Source organism: Balaenoptera borealis (assembly GCF_965194805.1).
Source record: "Balaenoptera borealis genome assembly, chromosome: 10".
Classification (NCBI taxonomy): domain Eukaryota; kingdom Metazoa; phylum Chordata; class Mammalia; order Artiodactyla; family Balaenopteridae; genus Balaenoptera; species Balaenoptera borealis.
In genome coordinates, this window is record NC_138874.1 from 68,450,696 (window position 1) to 68,476,917 (window position 26,222).

Consider the following 26,222-nt stretch of genomic DNA (forward strand, 5'->3'; position numbering starts at 1 on the left):
GGAGCTGGAGGAATCAGGCTCCCTGACTTCACAATATACTACAAAGCTACAGTAATCAAGACAGTATGGTACTGGCACAAAAACAGAAATATAGATCAATGGAACAGGATAGAAAACCCAGAGATAAACCCATGAACATATGGTCACCTTATCTTTGATAAAGGAGGCAAGAATATACAGTGGAGAAAAGACAGCCTCTTCAATAAGTGGTGCTGGGAAAACTGGACAGCTACATGTAAAAGAATGAAATTAGAACAGTCCCTAACACCATACACAAAAATAAACTCAAAATGGATTAAAGATCTAAATGTAAGGCCAGACACCATCAGACTCTTAGAGGAAAACATAGGAGGAACACTCTATGACATAAATCACAGCAAGACCCACCTCCTAGAGAAATGGAAATAAAAACAAAAATAAACAAATGGGACCTAATGAAACTTAAAAGCTTTTGCACAGCAAAGGAAACCATAAACCAGACGAAAAGACCACCCTCAGAATGGAAGAAAATATTTGCAAATGAAGCAACTGACAAAAGATTAATCTCCAAAACATACAAGCAACTCATGCAGCTCAATATCAAAAAAACAAACAACCCAATCCAAAAATGGGCAGAAGACCTAAATAGACATTTCTCCAAAGAAGATATACAGATTGCCAACAAACACATGAAAGAATGCTCAACATCATTAATAATTAGAGAAATGCAAATCAAAACTACAATGAGATATCATCTCACACCGGTTAGAATGGCCATCATCCAAAAATCTACAAACAATAAATGCTGGAGAGGATGTGGAGAAAAGGGAACCCTCTTGCACTGTTGGTGGGAATGTAAATTGATACAGCCACTATGGAGAACAGTATGGAGGTTCCTTAAAAAACTAAAAATAGAACTACCATACGACCCAGCAATCCCACTACTGGGCATATACCCTGAGAAAACCGTAATTCAAAAAGAGTCATGTACCAAAATGTTCATTGCAGCTCTATTTACAATAGCCAGGACATGGAAGCAACCTATGTGTCCATCAACAGATGAATGGATAAAGATGTGGCACATATATACAATGGGATATTACTCAACCATAAAAAGGAACGAAACTGAGTTATTTGTAGTGAGGTGGATGGACCTAGAGACTGTCACACAGAGTGAAGTAAGTCAGAAAGAGAAAAACAAATATCGTATATTAACACATATATGTGGAATCTAAAAGAAAAAAAAAAGAAAAAAAAATGGTCAGAAGAATCTAGGAGCAAGACGGGAATAAAGATGCAGACCAACTAGAAAATGGACTTGAGGATACAGGGAGGGGGAAGGGTAAGCTGGGATAAAGTGAGAAAGTGGCATGGACATATATACACTACCAAACGTAAAATAGATAGCTAGTGGGAAGCAGCCGCATAGCACAGGGAGATCAGCTCAGTGCTTTGTGACCACCTAGAGGGGTGGGATAGGGAGGGTGGGAGGGAGGGAGATGCAAGAGGGAAGAGATATGGGGACATATGTATATGTACAACTGATTCACTTTCTTATATAGCAGAAATTGACACACCATTGTAAAGCAATTATACTCCAATAAAGATGTTAAAGAAAAAAAAAGAAGCTTGGGACAGGACCATTAACTGTTCCTGTCAGTGGGTTTTCCTCAAATCTCTTCCTTCCTCCTCTCATATGGTCCAGGGGTGACAGGAGACCCCTGAGTCTGTGGGAGACTCCAGCCTTGCATGGTCTTACATGAAGGTATACAGATAGCATGAGAGGAAGATGGAGGTCCTCAGAATATTTCAGACATGCTGAGTCAAACAGCTAGCTCTTTCCAGCAAAATCTAAGCGTGATGACAGAGAGCTCACTGCCTGGTATGAATGGAGTGTCCGTCCTCGCTCCCAGTCATGTCAGGGGCTCTGTTACAGACTGATGTATGGGGCTGTGGTCAGCCGGCCTTTCCAGGCTGCAGAGATGGTGGCCATGGTGATGCTGCCTCTTTGAATGCTGGCTCTGGTTACTTTAGTGCTTCTTGTTTGAAATTTACCCCTGTTTGTATCAACATAATCTTTAAGTGGAGCTATGATTCAACAATTAGCTGAGGTATATGTATCAGGTAGTGACAGCCCTACAGTGGAGTGGCTGGGCTTGTGCTACAATGCCTGTGTGCAGGTTTCGACCAGGAGAGCATCATTACCAAATGACGCTCCTTGCCACCCTTCCCTAGAGGCACTGGCTCCAGGAGAACTCCATGAAGATTCTACAGACAAGAAAAAAAAAATCGAGCTTGAAGATGAGCAAAACCCGAAGAACAGGAAGTGTGGAGGGCAGAATCAGCTTGTAGTTGGTACCCACGGGGAAGGAAATGTGCCCAGAACCTAGAGTCAGAACAGAGCCACAGTGGTCCCTGTGCTGGGTGTGCCTGGAGGGACGTGGGCAAGGCTGGGCCCTGCAAGGAGGAGGAAGAGAGGGAGAATGGATGATGGGGGGCGGGGGCCGGTCCTCCCTCCCATACTGGGAAAGCAGGGCCCATGACCATTGATGAACCAAAGAGAATCAGGAAGGAATGCGGTTTCCTCTCTTACCCTACAGCTGGTCTCTCCAGGTCAGGGTGGAGGCACATGGGCGGGGCAGGGTAGGGAAGGCGCTGTTCATGCTGTACCCGCTCTATAGATAAATACATGGCTTTAGTGGCCATTGCTGGCGCCTTGGCACTTGCTCAAGCATGACAACATTCCTTACATTTGTTATCTGGCTTTCAAGGCAAAATAAAACAATGATACCATCCCCCCTATAAAACATTGCTGTCTCCAGACAAGTGGCTTGGATAAATACTAACTGGAAGAAAACCGCCCGCCGAGTGGCCCAGTGGGACTCTCCTGCCTCTAGGCTGCAGAAAGGAGAAGTAGGGCCCAGGGCACGGACCTCTTTGGGGGTCTCCTGGTGGCACCGGTTGCTGTTCCACCACAACTCCAGGGCGGCCACCAGGCAGGCGAGGAGGAGGCCAATGGCCAAGATGCAGAAGACCCCGGCGAAACTGTGCAGCTTGAGGGACTTGCCATCCGCCTGGGCGCTGGCATGGCTGGTAAGGTCGCAGCGGCCCGTGTGCGGCCACCACTTCTGCTTGAGCACATCCAGGTCCCCAGTGTCCTGAAGCTCCAGGATCCTGCAAGATACAATCCACATGAGCCACAGCCCTGGCCTCACTGACACAGCCATGGGGGCCCTGGCCCCTTCCCCACCATGCCGGCCCCTCCACAGACATGCTGAACCATCATAGTGGCTCTCTGCCTCAGCTTTTCCCTCCCAATCCATTGTCCACTCTGCAGGCAAAGCACCCTTCTCAAAACACTCCTCAGATTTTGTCACTTTCCTCCTCAAAGCCTTGATGTCCTCTCCCACCCTGTCCCACTGCCCATGGATGAAGTCCAATAGCAAAGCACATAAGGACCCTTGACATGGGATCCTTGGGCAAGCTCTGAGGATAAAATCAGGAAATACAGAAATGCATGATGCAATCACTCAGACTATGGACCCACAGAAAGGCTTTCTTTCAAATGTCAATAACTATATCCTAAGTCTCTCCCACTAGGATTCATCAAATCATTCATTCATTCATTGATTTGAGGAGCATCTGCATTGTGCCAAGTATGATATTCAACACTGCTGAGAGCATGGTCCAGAGCAGGGGTCCCCAACCCCCGGGCCATGGACCGATAGTGGTCCGTGGCCTGTTAGGAACCCGGCCCCTCAGCAGGAGGTTAGTGGCGGGTGAGTGAGTGAGGCTTCATCTGTATTTACAGCCACTCCCCATCGCTCGCATTACCGCCTGAGCTCTGCCTCCTGTCAGCATTATGGTGAGTCGTATAATTATTTCATTATATATTACAATGTAATAATAATAGAAATAAAGTGCACAATAAGTAATGCGCTTGAATCATCCCGAAACCACCCCCGCCGACCCTGGTCCATGGAAGACTTGTCTTCCGTGAAACTGGTCCCTGATGCCAAAAAGGTTGGGGAGTGCTGGTCTAGAGATACTTACCCGGACACTGAAACAATTAGAGCAATCAACGTGGAGTCAGAAGCTGTGATCAATACAACGAAATGAAAGTAGAAGTGCTAAGAAAGGCGCCCATGGAGAGGGTGGCCTGGACTGGAGAGTGAGGGGAGACCTCATCAAGGAGGTGAAAGGTAAGCATAAAATAGCTCACAGGGGTTTAGCACACCTATGTGCCAGGAAATCGCCTAAGTGCTTGACAGTGTTTAATTCTCATGTCAACCCTTTGAGAAGGCTACTTCCATGGTCCCATTTTTATAGAGAAGGATATTGAGGCACAGAGAGGTGAAATATCTTGCCAAGGTCATTTTGTGGTTGGCAAGGACGGCATTCAACAGGGAAGAGGAAGAGCCTTCCTGAGACTAGAACCATGGTTGAAAGTCTTGTCTAGGGTGAGTGTATGAGAAGCTACAATGTGGCAAGTGAGGCTGTAGATGGTGGCTGAGGAGGAGGAGGAGGATGTGAGTTGAAGTTAATGAAACAGGCAGAGCCAAGGATGTGGGCTCTGAGAAGGTACGAGAGGAAGCCTGGCTTTTATCCTGCTCACAGAGCTGGGGCAACCCTCCTGCTCCCGTATTCCCCAGGTCGGTGTCTGGATGGCAGTTTTCCTTTGTTGTAGTATTTCATGGACTCTTCCTGTAATCCAGGGGTCTGGACAGTGAACCAGTGCTAGCTGGCGGCCCCCGGGCTCCTCACAGCCAAGCTTTTTTATTTGTGGAGGCGGGGCTCTTTTGGCCTGGTCCATGGTCATCTGTTCAGTTGACAATACCCACGGTGGCCTCTCTGAGCCTTCTGGATATGCACAGTTCAAGAGCAGTGGTTCTTGATGGTCAGGAGAAGCTCAAGGCCAACTGGCCACTTGAGCAGACTCTGCCCTGGACCTGCATCGCAGGCCAGCTGTGACCACAGGCTGAAGCTGAGCTCAGTAACAATCATGGGCTGTGACTGTGGAGAGGGAGGGAGAGAGCCCAGAGGGGGTGCCCTGCCCTGTCAGCATCTAGGGGCCAGCGTAGCGTGGCGTCTCGCCGGCTGGGTACAGCCTGGCTCTGTGCAAAGAATCTGCACCAATCCCAGCTGGGTGTCCTCGGACAAGTGACTCGCCCCTACTAAGCTTGGCTTCCTCATCATTGCAAGATTGACCCATGATTACCGCTAGCTGAGTAGATCCTTTGGATCTCCATGGCTTCCCCTGAGCAAGCACAATGGCCGGCACAACTTGAGCCATCAATGGATATTTGTTGCATCGATAATGTACGAATGTATGAACTGAATCATGAAAACTAACCTGAACTAAAATGGCTGTGGTGAGATAATGAGATAATGTCGGCTAAGTGGCCAGGGCACAAGTCAGCACAAAAGACTTAGAATTCAGCTTGGTCACTGAGATAAAGGCATGATTTACACAGGCATTTGGGGTCGCACTTGGTATGCCACAGGTCTCTTCTGTGGCACATGCCGTGATTAACTGGGCAGCTGCAGGGTCCCACTACCTCCAAGTGGCTCTGGACATGTTAGGGAAGCTGCATGTCTGTACGTCCACTGGCTCATGCTGAGTGGCCATTATGTAAGTCTCTACTGGCAGTTCCGAGTAGGCTGGGCCTCCTGGCAGTTACAGGGACCCCAGGGCTAGGTATGCAGGACCTCAGGGCCTTCAAGAGGACTCGTGGTTGGGCTACTGGCTCACCATGGAGAAGGAGCAGAGTTTTTTATTTATTGCCACAGATTCTGCTCTGATGGACACCAGTCAAACCCAGACTCTGCCATCACACTAGCCATGTTAGGAAACCTCTCAACTTTACCTTTTGTATCACTAAAATCTGAGATCATAACAAAGGTGAGAAAGGCTGGGACCTGGGACCCTTTAGCGGAGTGCTTGCACTCATACCTGGACAAATGTCTGCTGGAGCAACAGAACACAAAGAAACTGTAACGGACTGAAAATAACTGCATGCATGTGCAGTCGGGGCAATTATGAAGAGTAAGATACAAAAGGGCCACAAACCAACTGCTGCTTCTAAGTTTCAGGGAGCGAAAGCAGGGTACTGCACACGATCCCTGCACACAGCACCACCACGGGGGTGGGCAGACCACCTAAGCCAGCCCTCCAGCCAGACCCACCCATCCGCCCCCACCCTTACCCCATTTAAGGTACAAGCTTGCCCCCCTCCCCACCCTTGGGGAGTGAGCAAGGGACCTTTGTCTTGTTTTTTGCTCCCTCCTGCTGTAGCACGAGTCCCAGTAAAGCCTTGCCTGAATTCCTTGTCTGGCCTCTTATCAATTTCTATTGATTCAGGAGTCCAAGGACCCAGGTCAGTAACAAAAGCACCTACCTCACAGAATTATCACAACCAAATGAAAAGCGGAAACACATGGGACCACTCAGCTCACGAGCTAGCAAGCAAGAAGAGCTCCTTAAATCTGGTCAGTATGGCACCACACTCTGGCGCCATATTGACCAGCAGTCCTATCCATCCAATATGGACACAAGCTGCCTTTTATTGAGGACACAGTAGGGACTGATCGTTTTACACTGTTTTATTCCTCACAATAGCCTGCAAAGTAGTTCTTATGTCTACAGATGGAAGACCTGAGGCTCAGAATCTAGACGGCTTGCCACCAGTTGCAATTAGCAAGTGGCATAGCTGCTCTTCAGAGCTGGGTCACGCTGACCCGGGAGGCCACGCTCTCTCCAGAACACCAAGCTGCTAAGTGCAGTCAGCCTCCTCTCTGAGGGTCAGCTCCAGCCTAGGGGATGGTGAGACTCCAACAAGAGCGGGGCCAGAGGGCTGGATGCCCACTCTTCCGCTCATTAACTGCAGGAGGCTTCATTTTGCTGACGCTTCCCTTCTTCCTGCTCCTTATAATTGTATGCATTTTTATGCCCAATATTATTCCAGGAAGAATGTGAGGCAATTTATAGGAAAACATAGAATAAAATAAAAACAAACAAGCCAATCCAAAAGAAAATTTAAATATGTAAGCAACAGAGGAAAGATAAAACAAGTCACAGGCACAAAATGACTCCTGGAATGAGGCTAAACTAATGCACACCATAATAATCTCTACTCCTGCCTATGAGTAAGCCAGAACGATAATAGCCACTTCCTGAAGCCAGGTGTCCTATTTTCCAGACAGATATAATTGCAGGTGCTTTCCTTTAGTCAATAGTCATGCAGGCTGCTACATAGTAGGTGCTCTATAAATGGCTATTAAGTTGCTAAACATTTGCTGAATGCCTACTCTGCACGCCATGGTCCATAAAAGGGCTATGGCACTCAACCGCAGTCCCACACACACACATAAGTTGTAGCCTAAAGACCCAGTCCTCTGCCAAAACAAGGGAACATATCTGTATTCAAGGAAATAAGTTGAGTCCCTGGGACTCAGGGAAGGAAGGCTACAGCAGTTCCAGATAAGACTGGGATCTGCTATTTACACAGGATTCTTTTTCTGTCAATGGCATGGGGCATTGCTTCCTGGACCTGCCCCCTTCCTCCTCTCAGGCATGACCCAGTTAAGGGCAGCCCACAGTTCTGCATGCATCATATAATGGAGCCTCTTAAAGAACCGTTGGCAGCAGAAAGTTGGAAACCTGAAGTCTTGAGTGTTCCCCCAATTAGGTACCCATGTGTCCAGGTAGGGGAGGTGGGGGGATGCTTCCAGCCCAGGAAAGGCTAAAACATAGAGACCAATGACAATACTTCAGGAGGCCAGCAGAGCCTACTGGGGACATTTACTTACAGTCCTAGAGCATGTGGCCTTCTGATGAAAGCAAAGGGTAATTAATCACTTCCTGCCAGAATAACACAGAAACTGGACTAGCCACTTTCATTCATGTTCGTTGAAAGATCCAGCCAAGAACCAGGCTCTCTCCTCTCTCCAGTGTGTTCAGCAGACTTTCAGGGGATCTCTGAGCGGTTTGAGTGCACGGGGACCCTAAGCTTTCCACACTGGGGACGCTGTGCTTCTGTGAGCACTGTGTTGGGGCACATTAGCTGTCTTGGTGGTGCTGCTGCTGCTGCGTTCGTCCCACAAGCTCCCTTACCGTCTGTTTCAGAGAGGTGTTCACAGGTTGATGGCCTGGGGAATGCCCTGAGCATCCTGTCTCAGAAAACCAAGTAGGGTAAACCTTGAGAACACCACTGTCTTATATACCCTGGAGAGAAGCCATCCCTTCTTCATGCCTTTAATCCGAGCAATTGATAAATCACTACTCCTCCTTCTCTTGTGTCATCCCTCTCTGCTCCAGGGAGCAAAGGGAGGCATGGAATGTATACTTGATTAAATTCTACAGAAAACCCCAAAGCCTCATTGAACTTAATTAGTTCTACCCCTTTTCCCAGTTCTGCAAACAAGCCACTGAATGAATGAGTTGCAGGCCCTCCTCCTAGGCCTCTCCCTGATGGGGTTTAGGCTCAGGTGCTCGTGATCAGAAGAGTCCAGTCAACATCTGGGAGGTGGGAGGAGGGACGCAGTAGGGCTCAGAGATCCGATAGCAACATGGGCACAGCACTGGGGCTCAGGGGACCTGCCTTCTCCTCCCAACTCCGCCAGTAGCTGGCTGAGCTGCCCTCAGCACACATTACCCTCTCTGAGCTTCAGGATGTGAAACGAATGATCTTTAACAATTCTCACCCCTCCACGTGGACGCTCCTCAGTGCTGGAAAGCATGTGTTCATCAGGTAACAGGGCGCTGCCCCTAAGCCTCAGCGCCATGCCGGCCTTTTCACCGGGACACTTCCGCCACAGTTTGGATTTTGGTGGACCAAGGCAGAGCTCTAGTTCTGCTCCTTCACCCACCAGGATGTCACCCCACAGACATGTGTGAGTGGTGGGCTTAGACATCCTTGGGGGACAAGAGCCCCTGTTAGCAGGCTGGCTGCTGGGAAAAGGCCACTGAGCTCACCCATGCTGTTCACCTCCATCCTCTCTGTGAGGCCAGGTAACCTGGTCAAGGACTAAGGTAAGTTCCTGTGGGGAAGCGAGAAATGGGGGTGGGATGATGAGAGATTATCTTCCTCAAGGAGGCTGACCAGGTGTCCAGACTGAGCACTTGGAAACTCAATCATGCCCAGGAGTCCAGAGAAGATCAAGTTCAAAGGATGGACTTGCACCAGAAAATCATCTGGGAAGCTAAAGAGGCCAATGCAAACTAGACACACATATTAATTTCTGGTGGACAGGGTCCACGTGTCTTTGCTTAGGCCAGAACACTCCTGTCTACACAGTGTTTCCCCCCACTCTCCCCCAACACGCCCCATCGCTAGTATTAATTACCAGGAGCTGATCTGGAAAGGATGGGGAGGAGGTGGGCAGTGAGGGCCAGGTCCTTGTCCTGCCCCAGTTGGTAGCATCTGCTCCCTCAGCCCCTGTGCAGGTGAATATGGAGTCAATCTGCTTCTCTGGCCCCAGTTTTTCACGTCTCCACACTGACTCTTCCCACCCTGCATTTATCTTAAGAAGTTATTATTGGGCCCTTGCCAGATCCAGTTAATCTTTCATTTAATTTTAAATTACTAGGCCCGTCTGGCTAACTCCTACTCTACCTTCAGGCCTCAGGTGTCACCTCCTCTGGGAAGTCCTCCCTGGTCTTCTGGGTCTGGTCAGATGCCCTTCTTTGTCCTCCTCCACCCCCAGAATATCCTCTCTGTCTCACTGACTGCCCTGTGCTGACATCGTCTACTCACGTCACAGCTCCTACTGAGACTATGCAGCTTCATGGGAAGGTTACACATACTTCCTCTTTTTTATCCCAGGACCTGGCACAGGACTAGTTGGGGACAGGGGTGGAGAGCAGCATGCACTGGTACATAGTCGGCACTGAGGAAAACGTGATGAATAAACAAGTTTGTGTTGGCTCTCATCTCTTGAAGGCTGGTTAAACCCCAACTGGAGCACGGGGGCTGCCAGCGTGTTCTCACTGACCGAGCCTACCTCTGAGAGAAGAGGTCCCTGTAGGGGCTGCCGTGCTGCAGGGCGATCCCATAGCCCTTGCTGCTAACGCTGTTGCCAGTGACAGTCACGGAGCAGTCGTCATCTGTCAGGGCTGCGTACTCCACCACGGCCACATCCCACAGAAAGGCGTAGTTCCCCTTCTTTGCCTGAAACACCAAAATCACCATGAAGTCAGGCAGACCTGGCCTCCCGTATTATTTTCGAGCAGGGAGGCCTCTCAGTGGTGGGATTTGAGGGACCCTTCTCAATGGTCCTCCTGCCCAACCAGCCGGCACAGCAAGCTCTCCTATTTTCTGGTCTGCAGATTCCACCCCTGGTTGATGCCGCTCACTGTGGTTAGACATAGGAGGACGTGATGCTGCATCTAGGAGGCCCCAGAGCTGCGCATCTCACAGAGAGGTGGGCAAGATGAGCTATACGTGGCCTCTGAGCTAGCCTCCTGGTCACAGTGGCATGGACCTGTTTCTCAGAGTAGTGAGCTCACCTTGGAGAGTGCAGAAAGTCTGACCCCAAGGAATTGAGATTTTCTGATCGGACATTTAGGGGGATGCATAATAGTACCCATTTAATATTTCTACTTAGAGCTTGACTGAGCCCTGCTTAAGGCAAACATGGGAGACGGCCCTAGGATCAGTGCCCCTGAGTGGCTGCGACTTAATATCTAAGTCGTGAACTTGCTATGCCTGGGGAAGAAGCCATTAAGGACAGGGTCCTGACTGTTATGGTGCCAAGCCAGGATTCTGCCACTTCCCTTTCACTGCCCACACAAGAGTGTGCACACACAAACACACATGCACATACATAAGCATACACACATTTATATGCACACACATATATGTGCATACATGTGCACAAACACACGCACATGCATCTACATGGAGGAGGCTTCTGGTGTCAGTGTTTCTATATCCATGCAATGGTGGCAAACTATTCCATCAGAATTTGCCTGTGGCCACAGCTGAAGTCCCACTCCATCACACCCATCCATAGCAGACATTCAGTTCTATCCTGAGCCATAATCCTGACTTGGCCTGGAGTTTAGGCACTTGGAAGTAATGTGAGCTGCTTCGATTTTTGGAAGAAGATGCAAACTAGACATTGTCACTCGGCCAGCTTAAAATAGAGCATGATGTTCTTAATGCAGCCAAGAGCCTGGTTTTAATTCTCTAGTGAACATACAGACACCTCATGCTTTCTTCTCTCCTACCACAGCTCACACTAGATGCTGGAGGACCCCAGTCTGGGGCAGTGACAGGGCTGAAACATCACAGGTAACAACAGGCCAAGCTGGCAAGCTACAAGCTTTGTGGCACTGTCAGCAGGGCTGTTATTCCCTTTTCCTGCCTTTATTCAGTTGTCTTTGTGTCCACTGAGAATCTCCGGAGAATGCCATAGCTGCTTAGATGAAGCTCATCACGATATTGCTTCTTTTGGGACCCTAGGTGCCCATGGGCCAAGCTGGCTTATTTTCTCATCAGGAGTTTTCCATCCGAAGGATTTGTGGGTAGAGCACGGCCTCCCCCTGCCAGGAATAGACTGCTCCTAGCCATTCACACAATTTTACTCGACGACCTTGTAAGAAATGACATAGACCATACCACCCATTGACATTCACCTCAGGGAACAATCCAAATATTACCTCAGAGCCTCTTTCCTTGGCCAAGTCAATTTCAGGAGTCCCTCAAGGGCATTGACCCAGGTTGCAAAATTACACTCATCTCTCTCCCTCCACAAGGGAAGATAACAGTCTTTGAAATTTTTTCCTGCTGGCAAACACGTTTTCTCATGAAAAGATATAAATTTTCCACCTCGTAGTAACCGAGTTTCTCAGCAAAATGTTGACTTATGACCTAATATTTGGCTTCTGTCCAACTCTGGAGCATTTCATACCCGTGCTTGCAATTCAACATGACAATCAGACATTGTTATTTGCACAATTTCAAAAGGGCATGTCATGTTGAAGAAAGAATTAAGATCAAGTTCATTTCTACGTTTCAAGTGATGTTCCAAGAAGGAGAAAGAAATAAGCTGGCCCACCTCGAGTGGAAACCGGCTCTGACAAAAGCCTGGTATGGCCATTTTAATGGGGCACTTGGATCCGTCAAGCCACAGGCATCTGTGGCTCCAGTTTGGGCTAAGTGACAGGTGAGCACAGATCCATGAAGGAAGCTGCATTTATAGTCCCGCTGCCTAAGCTGAGAAGGCAGAAAACATATGGAAGGCATGCTGGCAATGTCTCAGCTGCAAATCCCTGCTAACCAGGAAGGCAGTCAGGAAAAGAGGAGAAAAGAGAAGTTCTCCTTCTTGAGTTGCTGAATGACCCCAGACACTCATCTCCCTATTTGTAAACAGGGACTACATTTACTACCATAGCTCTTATGTCTGCTTCAAGAAGCATGTGGCTGGTCCCTATCTACCTGACGATGCCAGAACAGGGAAGACCTGGAGAGGCTGGCTGATATGCCACCTCTTATATGTGGGCTAACTCAGAAACTGCAATTGCAATGGAGCTCTAGCCTTATAAAATACTCCCCATCCCCAACATCCCTTCCTCACTTCCTCAGCATCCCACGGCTTCCTGGGTCCTCTTCTCTTAGCCTCATGCTGAGTAAAATGCACCACCAAAACCTTCCCTGGGCTTCCCAAGTTCATCAGTTTCCAGCACAACTTCCTGGACCTTACAGATGTCTCCCCAATCTTCCTGGTATGTCGCAGCCCCTGTATGAGACAGAAAGCTTCTTAGGTAGGACCATATTCTCAGGAACACTTTGGATGCCAGTATCAGAAGCCCAAACATGCCATCCACCATGGCTATACCCCCTCTATATAGACCCTCTTCTTGCTCCAGGCAGAATGAACGCCCCATAACCTCCCCACAGTTATAACTCTTCCTTATAGGATCAGAACCAATTTTCCATGCAGCCCCTAATAATTATGTGTCCACCTTCTTATTCTGTGCTGCTTATCCAAAAGTTCTGGCTTCCCCATATGTGGGGGATGCCAGATACATCAAAAATCTGCCTCCAAGAGATCCAAGAATTTCCTCTCTTTCTCTCCCCTCCTGTCATAGGCTCATCCTCTGCCTTTCTTGAGTCTGAGCATCTCTCCCATTCTGCTCTTGGCTCAGCTCCTTCCTCTGTAGCTCAGCCTCTTGCCTCGTCTCTACTTCCATTGAGAAGGCATTTCTACGCCTCTCCCTCTACCCTCCACCCCCTCAACTCTATGCCAGAGATCTCGCACACTTTGGGACATCTGTCATTTCCTATTTATATTAACTACTTCTTTTTGCTGAGGATTTTTTTCCAGTCTCTTGGGAAGACAGACTATTGGCAGGAATCTAGCCTCTTCTCAACTGTGTGCCATCGGCTGCTCCTCACAGAGAAAGAAGGGTGAACCAGACACCTTCCTGCAGGAAACTGGGAATGCTTTGGCTAAATGGAACAACAGAGCTCTAGAGTGGCTATTTTGCCACTGTTCATACCAACTCATCCTTTCTTATGTCTCCCAGTCCTGTCCTTTCCCTACTTCCCAGGGGGCTGAGGGGAGTTAAGGAGGATGTTATGTGAGATCAGGAGCAATAGGCAGTGAGCTGTTTACAAACAGATTATTGACGTTTATTTCATAAAGTCTAAAAGATGAAAGTGGTACCATAGATTTGTTTTCTGCATTAAAACAAAACAAGAACAAATACTGGATTTCACCTCTTTAATGAGTTAAATTACCTTGATCTGGCTGGCCCATTTATAATATTAAATGTATTCCTAACTTCTAATCATTGACTTACTATGCATCAATGCCTTGGAATGCGGCTGTTGGAAAGTTAGGCTGGAGACAAGGCTGGTAGATTCAGCCAAGCCTTCCCCGAGCCTTTGGCTCTATGCAGAAGGTGGGCACAGTGACCCAGAGAGCCCTTCAGAGCTGGCTCTGGGGTCCTGGGATTCCAGCCCAAGATCCTTCAAGGAGCTCTGAAGGCAGTTTTAACTCATCTAAGACAGTGGAGGTTTGACAGTTAACATAGCCTAGGAATATAATTTCCTACTTCCACAGTTTGTTTGTTTTTAATTGATCATATCCAGTGTTAGTGAGGTTGTGACAAAGTGGGCGTGATCCTTCGTGGCCATAGGCATCACAGAATGACACAACACTTCGGAAAGTAATGCAGCATCCGTAACATGAACATCTAAAAATGCTCATATCCTTTGCCTAGCAAATTAAGAATTTAACCTAAAAAGTAAACCAAACGTATCTATGTATCTTAATGACATGACAGGCATTTTAAATCTAATGTTGACTATAAAGTAAGCATGGGACAGTTTAAATATTTAATTTAGGGAAATAATTTAATAAATTATGGTTCACTAATACGATATGGTTTTATGCAACCGATAGTAATTATAAAGACTATGCAGACGGCACGCCCCGCCGCGCGTCGGGACCGGGGTCCAGTGCGGAGAGCCCTTTGTCCTGGGACACGGGGTGCGGCCGGAAAGGCGGCTGCCCCCTCGCCCGTCATGCACCGCACGTTCGTGGGGAACCTGGTGCTAAACCATTCGTAGACGACCTGCTTCTGGGTCGGGGTTTCGTACGTAGCAGAGCAGCTCCCTCGCTGCGATCTATTGAAAGTCAGCCCTCGACACAAGGGTTTGTAAAGAACAAAACAAAAAAAAAAAGAAAATAACAGAAAAAAAAAGAAAAAAAGAAGAAAAAAAATTTTTTAAAAAGAAAAAGAAAACAAAAAAGACTATGCAGAAACACAGAAATGTATATACACATATTATATATATATATATACACACACAGAAATATATACATATTATATATGTAAATTAGTAGAAAACAATGGGATGGATACACTATTATTACTGTTCTGTATACATGTGAAATGTAATACGCCAAAAGCTGAACAGGAATATTACATAATGGAGTGGGATTATTGATGATTCTTAGGATAAGTTGATTAAAATATTTTCTTTAATCTTGTTACACAATCTATGCTATCACACACTACATAGGTACCAGATCCGACCTCTGTACCAGATTCAATCTCCATTGCCCTGTGTGCTCTTGGCTCCTAAAGGCGCCTTTGCCCATCAACAGAGCACAAAGGTCTGTTAGAGCTCTCTGGTTTCCCAGGGCACTGCCTCCCTGACACTACTCAAACACCTGGGAAAGTCTCCCTTACATCCCTGGCCTGCATCTAAACATGTGGCTTCATTTCACTCTCTCCTTTTCCTTAAAAAAAGAAAAAAAAAAAAAAGAAAAGGCATTTGGTTCACACATAAAAGAAGAGATGTGAGGACTCTGGGGAAAGGAGGAAAGAACAGCTTTGACATTGCATAAAATGTCAAAGAAAATGTCCAGTTGGCATCTCAGGATGCCAGGAGAGCAGCAGGTAGACAGACCCCTCCTAGTTTGTTTCCCAGGAAGCATCTTAGCAAACAGAATCCAAGCCCATCCCTGAAGTCCACTCCCTCCCGAGTCCACCCACACGCCGGTGCATTGCTACAAATGGAAAGGGATTGAGACCACGGGGCTGTCTGACCCCAGTGCTTACAGCATCCTCCCTAACATCTGGGGGAACACGATCAGCCTACTTTGCTGGAGGAAGGCTGGGCACCATAAACAGAGTCACAAGTGAGCCAGGATATTGGATGGCTCATCGCCGTTGCTCCACACTGGTAATAAAATGAGATTGCATTGCCCTTCATTGCACCACTGATATGGCCCTTCCCAGAACTCACTTGGAGCACAAACTTTCCAAGACAACAGCCTTGGAGGCAAGAACTTCGTAATGCTCTTCTACTCCATCCTAGCTGCTTTTAGAAAGGGACAAGCAACCACGCTATCCCCCCAAACAAGAATGCAGGTACTACAAACATCAAACACAAATACTATCAGAAAAGAAGTGCTAAAGGAAATCAGGTGTCTGCATTGCCAGGTACAGGGTAGGTGTGAAGTACCTGCTGGATGCCGAGTTGTCAGATACATGATTCCTTTTCTATCCATGGTATAATTCTGAGGGGCTGAACATTAATCCCATTTTACAGATGAAGAAACTGAGACTCAGAAAAATAAAGTGACTTGTCCCAAATAAACCCAGATGGTGAGTAGTGGAGCCAGGTCAATCTGGAGAAAGACAGTCATTGCCATTCCCATGGGTTCTATCACCAACAGCATTCCCCTGGGAAGTGCTCAGAGGGTGAGGGCACCATAGCAGTTTCCCCAGCCCTCCCTTCATGAGTCCAAGCATGGCAGTGGGGAGAGCACAGGTTTCTTTGGCTCCAGTGACTGTCCTCCTCCAGCTTTACAGAGGTGGTTTGTGGAACAGCTGAAATGCGGGGAGAGGGAGGACACAGGGGCCTGCGCTGTCTGTGGATGGGGATATTAGGGTATCAGGGACACCTTGGAAACCTGATGCAGCCTCATGGGCATTAACCATCCAGGGACACGCTCATTGTCTCTCCTTGCATCCACCCTTCACCCCAACAAAGCAGAGCTCAGCATCCCAAATCTTAGCTCCTACGCTCATGTTCACGAAATGGCCACACATCACCACAGGTATCCTGAATCCTGGCTACAGTGATACTTTATTATGCACTACGCCAAATCAAAAGATGCAACAGCAAGACCCAGACTATCTATGGAGAAAAGGACAATTTTACAGTCTTCTGGTAGGAGTGTGTGCTGGCATGATATTTCTGGAATGGCAATTTGGTGGGGAGAATCAAATGCTTTTAAAATGTGCATATGTAGCAATTCTACCCTTAGGGATTCATTCTAAGGAATTATTCCCTTTCAGAGAAGATGTTTGTACAAAGATTCTCAGGGCAATATTGTTTAAACTAGCAAGAATTGGAAACCATCTAAATGCTCGACAATTGAGACTCAGCTAGGTAAATGATGTATTAGATGATGGAATATTATGTTACTGCTACTATGGTGTTTTAAAAGAGCATTCCCTGCTAAGGGAAACAACTGTCCACGATGAAGAAGAGCCAGCCTGGGTTCTGGACTCCAACCGTATAGATACGAATCCCAACTCCACTGCTTGCTGGCTGTGTGAGTGCCGACAAGATGCTTAACATCTCTGAACCTCAGTTCCCCTGGATGTAAAATGGTCCATACTTCAGAGAGTTCTGATGACGATTAAATCCCTCAGTAAATGTAACATGCTTAGGGTTTTGCCTGGCATGTGGTGAGCACTAAATAAATGATAACCAGTATTATATTGTTTAGTGAAAAAGAACCTGTTACAAGAGAGTACTTACATTGTGATATCTTTTTAAAATTATTATGCAAGAACTTTATGAAGAATCAAAACCAAGTACCAAATACTATCTTTGGGTGATGCCATCATGGGTGACTTCTGCTGGTTTCTTTCAGTCTCCTGAGCCCCCATGTTTTCTGCAACTCAGCAAGCATTTCTTCTGTGACTGCAGCTGCCCAAGAGGGTAGTTTTAGTGATTCAGCCTCCTTCACAGAGCACAGTGTAGAGAAAAGAGCAGGATTCTGAACAAAGACAGACACACGGCCACATTCCAGCTCTCTGGTGAACCTATAGACTTGGGGCTTGAAATGAACCTATATAGACTTGGGGCTTGAGGATGAAATTACAGGACACAATGCACTGTGCCTGGCGCACAGTGAAGACCCAACACAAGTTCCTTCTTCTCTGTCTGGCATTCCCCAGCTCGATTCAGAAGATCGATACCTCAGCTGTCATTGAAACATCTTTCCTCCCACCCACTCCCCTCCTGCCAACCATTCCTCCACCTTGACCAAGTCAGCAACATGCTGTGTGTGTGTGGGGGGCGGTGTGTGAGTGTGTGTACGTGTGTGCCCATGAGGATGTGTGTGCATGAATGTATGCACGTGTGGAAGTGTGTGTGAGTGTGAGCACCACAGCCCCCAGGGAAGCAGAAGAGAGGTGAACTCAGGTACGAAGCACCTGGAGACCACACGAGGTTCAGGAAAAGGAGACCTTCAGCTGGAAAGAAGGAGCCTACATCTCTTCGGTCCCTCAGAACAGTAGAAAGAGGCCTCCAAAATGATGTGAAAATGTAAGGCAGACAATCAACGGGACCCTCGGAAGTGTTCACATGCCCTCCCCTCAGGAGGATGTAAGGAAACCTGCCAAGCAAGGAGCGAAAGAGAATGACCCTTCACCTGGATCAGCCCCTGGACCAGCACAAGCAAGCAAAGCCAGGTGGGCTCAGTGGGATGGGGTACGGCAGCTGCGCTCTCCCACGGGTAGTGCAACAGCTGCTTTCCTGAAGCGTCCACAGGGTACAAAATCAATTTGGCTCCTGGCTTCAGACCAGAGTGAACAAGATGGAGCTGACAATGAGATAACCCAACTAAAGGGGTGGCAAGAACATCTGGTAGGGGGATGTCGTGTGTGTGTGTGTGTGTGTGTGTGTGTGTGTGTGTGTATGGCCACGAGCACAGGCCGGAGCCCTGAAGTTTTGTCATGGTGGTTGGTCCCAGGGAGGCCCGTTACCTGGGCAAGAGGACAGAGATGATAGAGACATCCCAAGGCTACAGCAGCAGAGAACAGTTCCTGACGGCCGGGCAGTAGGTCTGCAAAACTATTTCTGCAAATGATTACCTGCCCTATCCTGGTACTCCTGTGTCCTAGAGGAACAGAGTCAGTAGTGAGAAGCAGAGCAAGTGGTATAGAGTGGCAAGTCATTTTTCAGGCCACCAATGCCATTACCTTCTCTTTGATTCCTTAATTTCCTTTACAGAATCTTCAATTTCATTTCATAGAAAGTATGGCATGGTATGTGGGTGAGAGCAAGGGCCTGGAGATGGGGAGACCAGGTCTTCCCCTAGTGTCCTTAGCCAGCCACCTGAACCCTCTGAGCCTGAGTAACCTCTTCTAGAAGACAGGAGTAGCGAGCCCCGCCCACCGCTTAGGCTTATCACAGGAAGAGACAACACAGAAAGTGTCTGATGCATTGAAGGAACTCAAACAATAAGACACTATCCTTATGATCATGATAATCATCACCGGCATCATCCTTATAGCTTTAAGTTCAGGTCCTAATTGAAATGCAGTTGCTTTGGGGAAAATAACACTTGAAATTGTCCTCACTCATCCAGCCTGGTAATTTAGAAAGTCTGTTAGACGGGGTCACCGTCTTGGCCCAGTTACTGACTCACTACTGATTAGTAAAAATGGAAGATGAGCCCAGACAGTTCTTAAGATCTTCTCCAGCTTTAACATCCTCCAAGTTTATAATATAGACCAGTTGTTCTCAAAGAATGTTCCCTAGACCAGCAGCCTCAGCATCACTGGAGAAATATAAATTCTCAGGCTCTATTCCAGACCCAGTGAAAAGAAGACCCTGGGAGTGGAGCCCAACAATCTGTCTTAATAATCTCTCCAGGTGCCCCTGATGTGTGCTAAAGTTGGGATTCAATGATAGAGACCTCTCTGTCAATGAATTTCTGATCTTCTCTTCAGAGTAGGTTTAGGAAGGAAAAGAGTATTACAGCTCTAGGATCTTGAGTCGGGGCAGCAAATGGAGGAGGGAATAGCAGAGGGTTGAGACCAGGGCTACTGAAAACAAACATTAAAGGAAAGTCACACTTTACATCTTCTTCCTGAAAGTCACTCTACTTGGTGCTTTCCCATCCATTCTCCTATTAGAAAGTTCAGGCTGAACTTCCACAGTACAAACTGTGTCCATTTTCCAAGGAAATGGAGACGCAAAAAGGACTTTGCCCAAGACCCCAGAAGCAGCTATTCCGGCAGAGCTTGAATGTCTCCCCAGGTCTCCTTGACTGCAAATGGCCTTTCCTTCTCCCACATCAAAAGTTCAACATCAGTAGCCCCGAAGAGCCACACAGAGCTCCCTGAGCAGCTGGCTGTCATCACACTGCCAGATTCTGGACAAGCTTTGCTAATGATGTCTGCCTCCAGCACCTGACCTTATGGAGGCTTCATAGCTGCTTTCCCTTTTAGGGCCTCTGGCACTCTGGGGAGAAAGAATCTTATTTAGTGAACCAAGTACTGTCTCACTGGGAGAAGCTTTCTCACATCTCCAAGGGAGAAGAAGCTGGTTTGGTACAATGGAAAAAAGAAAGGCCCTAATTTGGAAGAATCAATGGCTCCTTCCTCAAAAGTCTGAAACTGTATACCGTCAGCAAAACTAGGGGCCATAAACAACCTTCTCAGCTGGGCAAAGGGACACATTGATTTTCAATGATTTGTCAAAAGTTTAAACTGTCCAAAGACCATGATAAACAACAATCTAATCTGAGTTATTCCATGGGAAAGATTAAGAATGATCTAAAAAAAGGGTAATTTGGTTTGCTTAGATACAAGATAGATTAGGAAGAGACAAGAATACAGAATGAGAAATACCCATGTAGGAAAGGGAAACAACCTAAGAATACATGAACCCAGGAATCACAGAGGACAGGCATCCATGTGGTCAAACATTCCATGAAGAAGCACAGGGATAGGGCTTCGCAGATACTCCCAGCACGCGTGCACATGCGCGTGCACACACACACGCCCGCACACACACGGAAGGATGTGAGCCCCATGCGTGTCCTTTTCACCGCCCTAGCATGATGTCTGGCATACAGCTGGTGCTGAATAAATATGTATAAAGTGATGAGTGCAGAACTGAAGGGCTGAATACTAGAATCTGAGAAGCCTGGGGACTTGAATCAAAGCAAGCTGGGCTGGCTATGTCCTGTTTGCCCCTCCAAGTCTGCCTTCCACCCTTTTCCATCCTGTGCTCTCCTCCAGAGCCTGATTTCATGGAGAGTATCAATGGTTACCTTTGGTCTCTGGCTAAGAGTCACTTCCTAAGATTCAGGAATAAATCAAATACTGATACTATTAAAACAACAATCATACCAATAAGCACTATTCATTCAAGCATACGTTCTCAAACTTGAGAGGGAGTGAGAAACACAGATGATTAACCTCTCCCCAACTTCCCTCCTCCAGCTTCTGACTCATTAGGTCTAAAGTAGGGCCCACAAGTTTCATTTCTAACACGTTCCTGGATGATGCTGATGCTACTGGTCCAAAGACCACCCCTGGAGAACGACTGTGTTAAAACACACTCTACAAGGCACTGCACTCATCCATTCACATCACCTCTACTCTTTACAATAAATCTGAGAAGACCCGGTATTACTACTCCTATTTTTCAGATGAGATAACTTTGCTTAGGAGTAAGTTTTTTTTTTTTAATACATCTTTATCGGAGTATAATTGCTTCACAATGCTGTATTAGTTTCTGTTGCACAACAAAGTGAATCAGCCTTGCCCAAGATGTCACCTCTGGCACAAGATGGGTACAAGAATCAAACCCAATTCTTTTTTTTTTTTTTAACTTTTTTATATTGGAGTATAGTTGATTAACAATGTTGTGTTAGTTGCAGGTGTACGGCAAAGTGATTCAGTTATACATGTACATGTATCTATTTTTTTTTCAAATTCTTTTCCCATTTAGGTTGTTACATAATATTGAGCAGAGTTCTCTGTGCTATATAGTAGGTCCTTCTTGGTTATCCATTTTAAATATAGCATGTCAATCCCAAACTCCCTAACTATCCCTCCCCCCTGTCCCTGCCCCCCGCTCCGGTAACCATAAGTTCATTCTCTAAGTCTGTGAGTGTGTTTCTCAAACCCAATTCTTGTTAACTCAAATCCCACACTTTAGTCACTACACTATGTGGCCTTAACTGAGCACTTGACTCCATTGAGACAAAGTTCAAGTGAGACTCATGAAACTACACCCTGAGGCCAGCGTAGCTTTGCCATCTGCATCCAGATCCTCTCAGTGTTTCTTTAGCCATAAAGGGTTGTTGGAAACTGGCAACCTGGACTATGCAGGAAGGAGAAAGAAGCAGTAAAGTTGCATGTGATCATGATTCATATTAAAGACTATCCCTTAATGTGTGCAGAGACCATCCCTGTGGGGCTTATGTTGAAGAGCCTCATTTTCTAATCCCATTTGTAGCTAAGGATTCCTTTATGGCCTTTGCTAAAATGTCAGCCTTGAGAGAGAGAGAAAGAGCTCTCACAATAGCCTTTCACTCTTTGAGGAGCCACACAAGAGGTCATGTCCTGACCAAAAAGATCCAGATGGACTCCCATCCCTCACAGAACGAGCTCTGAGCTCTACCTGTCAGGATTTACAGCTCTGTAAAGTCAAAGAATCTGAAAGATGCGCCACTAGAGGGGCCTGCAGGGTCACGGCCCTGATAGAAGCCCACCTCATGGTCCAGGGATGCTGGACACTCACTAGAAAGTGTAGTGATGCCTGCTCATCACTTCCCGACATAACCAGCTGAGGTCTGAGATCCGAGCTGCGTGGATAGGTTCAAAACCTTTCAATGTGAAGATTCTTAAAGTGTTAGAAATACCAAATTTCACTGCTGAGCATTTTCTTTACCAGGCTCCTCGCCATTCCTGTTTCCTTTATCTGATCCTTAGGAGGCATGGTTTTCTGAGCTCTTACTGTTCTTATAACTCTTCCTGATTTGAGTTAATCCACCTCTCATCTCTCTCTCTCTGCTTCTCTGCCTTTGTCCACCTGTTTGTGTGTGTGTGTAAAACACACACACACGGTAAAATTTTTAAATGTAGGGTTCAAAGCCAATCTTAATACCTCTATGTTGGAGAGTAAAGGGACTCTTTACTAGAGGTTCCCATCCCAGTGGAAACAACTACTTATACCCAAATAGGTTTTTTTGTTGTTGTTTTTAAAATTGAGGTATAGTTGATTTGCAGTATCATGTTAGTTTTGGGTGTACAGCATAGTGACATGGTTTTTTGTTTGGTTTTTGAAGATTATATTCCATTATAGGTTACTACAAGATATTGGGTATATTTCCCTGTGCTATACAGTAAATCCTTGCTGCTTATGTATTTTATGTATAGTAGTTTGTATCTGTTAATCCCATACTCTTAATTTGTCCCTCCCTGACTCCCTCTCCCCTTTGGCAACCATATGTCTGTTTATGTCTGTGACTCTGTTTTGTATATCCATTCATTTGTATTGTTTTTTACATACCACATATAAGTGATATCATACAGTACTTGTCTCTAACTTATTTCGCTAAGCATAATATTCTCTAGGTCCCTCCACGTTGCTACAAGTGGCAATATTTCATTCTTTTTTTATAGCTGAGTAATATTCCATTATATATATATATATATATATATCTCACATCATCTTAAACAGTCATCTCTTGATGGGCACTCAGGTTGATTCCATGTCTTGACTAGTGTAAATACTGCTGCTATGAACACTGGGGTGCATGCACCTTTTCAACTTAGAGTTTCATTTTTTCTGGGTATATACTCAAGGGTGAAATTTCTGGATCATATGGTAGTGCTAATTTTAGTTTTTAAGAAACATGCATACTGTTTTCCATAGTGACTGCACCAATTTACATTCCCACCAACAGTGTTCAAGGGTTCCTTTTTCTCTTCATCCTCTTCAATATTTCTCACTTGTAGACTTTTTGATGATGGCCATTTTGACAGCTATGAGGTGATATCTCATTGTTTTGATTAGCATTTCTCTAATAATTAGCAATGTTAAGCATCTTTTCATGTGCCTATTGGCCATCTGCATGTCTTCTTTGGAAAAATGTCTATTTAGATCTTCTGCCCATTTTTTGATTGGGTTGTTTGTTTTTTAAATATTGAGTTGTATGAGCTGTTTGTATATTTTGGATCTTAATCCCTTGTCAGTCACAAATATTTCCTTATTGATGATGACAATGATGATGGTGATAGTAATAATAATAAACACATGGATGGTAGAAAGAGTGTGATAATCTTCAGGCAAATTGTTTAACCACTCTGAGTTTTACGTTCCTTATTTTCAAAATGGAAATATCACAAAATGCCCTCAATGGTAAAGATAAAGTGTATGAACACAATAGCACGCATAATAATTTCTTAATAAATGTTATTTTCCTTCCCCTCTTTCTCCCTGCTTGTTCCTGGACAAACAACATTATACCAACAAAATGGAAATAAAAATGAGCTAAACAAAAACTGCCAACGATCTGACTGACACAATAAATCAAAATTGTTCTCACCAGCTACTGCTTCTTGATTTTAATGTAATCAAAGAACAAAACAATTCAGTTCAAAATACAAAAACTTAAATCATAAAACCCAAAGCCATAATACTCAGTGGAACAAACAGAATGGAATCAGCCCACAATTATAGACAGCACTAAGGTGAAGTGTATCAGACTTGGGTAAAAAGCAAATTATGGGGCAGAGGAAATCTGAAGAATAAAATCAGATTTAAGGCAAGTGAATGTCCTCCCACACTTCTAATGAGGAGCTTGAAAATAAAGTTAGCATGATGGCACAGATATTGGTTTGATTCCAAAGCTTACCCTACCAAATTATAAAAATCGCAAAAGAAAGTAATTGAAGAATTCATAATAAGATTTGCTTGGCAATGCTCAAAACCCAAAGCAAAGTAATTTAATAAGGGAGGCACAGTGAGGGCTTTCCTTGACCTTAGCACTGTATTATCCCAAACCAATCATCATCAAACAAAGTTAAGCTGTAGGGCATTATGAAGGGGCCAACGTAGTCAACTGCATGGAAACCTGCTCCAGGAGACTGACTAAGCCCCCTGCCCTCCCCGCCCTTCCTCATCCCTTCTTGCCCCCTCTGCAACGAGATTCCAGCAATCCTGCTCATTCTTCTTGAAGAAAGATGCACATGGATGCATTTCTGAATACTCTCATTTCTTACTCACTGAACATTTATTTTGTTTGATTTTTGAAAGGATAAAAGGTTTTGGATGTCCATGTTCATTGCCCCATGCTTACCTCTGCTCTAGGCCCTGGGGACAAACAAATGAATAAGAGACAGGCCCAACCCTATGGAGGCTCAGAGTCTAGTCAGGATGTGACAGAGCAGGGCACTGAGGATGGGGGTGACATCTGATGAATCTGCACTCTGGGATGCATAGGGTGTTAAGGGAGCCCCTGGTCCTGCCCTGAGAAACGAGAAGCTCCAGCAGGGGGTCAGGAAGAGTGAACGCTTCTGCTGAGGCTGGAGAGATAATCAAGAATCAGCCTGGCCAACAAAGAAAAGGAAGGCTTTCCAAGCAGCACGTACCCAGGTGTATAAAGGTGAGGAGAGGGGAAGGAACTGCTCATGTTTCCTGCGATGAAAACACTAGGTAAGTGGCAGCAGGAGCTGAGGCTTCATTTTGATCATGCATCTCTTCCATTTTTGCACAGTGTCACCAGGTAATGACACAGGCGCTGGAGTGAGAAAAGTACTGAGTTCAAACCCTGGGTCCGATATTGACTCAAGCTTGATTTTCAGCAAGTCCCTTGCCCTCCTTAAACTCTAGTTTCCTAATTAATAAATGACTTGTCTAGAAGCACAGCTGAGCTAATTAATGCACGGGAGAAACTTATCCCCACCCCTGATCCATCCGAGGGCTCTCTAACGGTAGCCATTGCGATTAAATTAACCTCCTGATTGTCCAAACACTGATGCAAGGCCCCAAAGGAAGGAAGGAAAACTCTGGGCAAAGTAACACAAATCTTTTATTTTTGAAATAACATACTGTCCCAAACCAGCCTTCATCTTCACTTTGACCTTACAGCAAGTCTAACTCAATTTTATCAGGAAAGTATCAAGCCCACTCTTACATATTAACTGAGCTCACCACTAGTAAATGAGTTGACGAATGAATAAAAAACCCATATATTTCAAACATCAAATCATTGCATAAATACACGTTTGAGGAAGGGGTTTTTAGGTGCATCCATTTTATTATTAAACAAAGGTAGGTGTCTAACCATGATCTTATTCAGTTTCCTCAAACTGCCAAAATTCATGAATTTTGCCTAATGTAGGCCAAGGAAAAAGTGAGTTGAAAAGAAAGAGATTTCTTCTCCACTTCAGTCCCCGGAATAATTAAGCAAAATAAAGTTAAAATTCATATGTACCTATATAAAGAGAAAGAGAAAGAAATTTTAAAAAATCACTATAAAGGATTTGAGAAAAGTAGAAAAATACCAATTCATTAAAAGGCTTTTCCTACTAAAGATAAATCCACAAGGATTTAATGAAAAAACAAAAACAAAAACAAAAAACAACACTGAAGCCTGAGTATTCTTTTGATCCCAAAGATAGAATGTAATTTATTCAAAGCCCTGCTTTAGGCAATACTCAGGAATATTTTGTTGAGAGC

The 26,222-nt window shown here is 45.8% G+C and overlaps 1 protein-coding gene and 1 long non-coding RNA gene across 3 annotated transcripts in view; one reads left to right on the plus strand and one right to left on the minus strand.

Annotated features, from left to right (window-relative positions):
* The window catches only part of GRID1 (glutamate ionotropic receptor delta type subunit 1), a 666,028-nt gene that overhangs the window by 24,404 nt on the left and 615,402 nt on the right, over nt 1-26,222 (minus strand). The window contains exons 14-16 of one of the 2 annotated variants that reach the window (XM_082406734.1): nt 9,982-10,148; nt 2,913-3,153; nt 2,573-2,654 (exon numbers count right to left, since the gene is read on the minus strand). In XM_082406734.1, the coding sequence (XP_082262860.1) occupies nt 2,574-2,654; nt 2,913-3,153; nt 9,982-10,148 (489 nt within the window). In that variant the 3' untranslated portion in view covers nt 2,573. The remainder of the gene's footprint in view (nt 1-2,572; nt 2,655-2,912; nt 3,154-9,981; nt 10,149-26,222) is intronic. The other variant, XM_082406733.1, reaches the window with a different exon arrangement.
* Nucleotides 10,156-16,030, plus strand: LOC309635485. The gene is made up of 2 exons (XR_014248854.1): nt 10,156-14,390; nt 14,731-16,030. It is a non-coding gene; the product is annotated as an uncharacterized lncRNA (long non-coding RNA).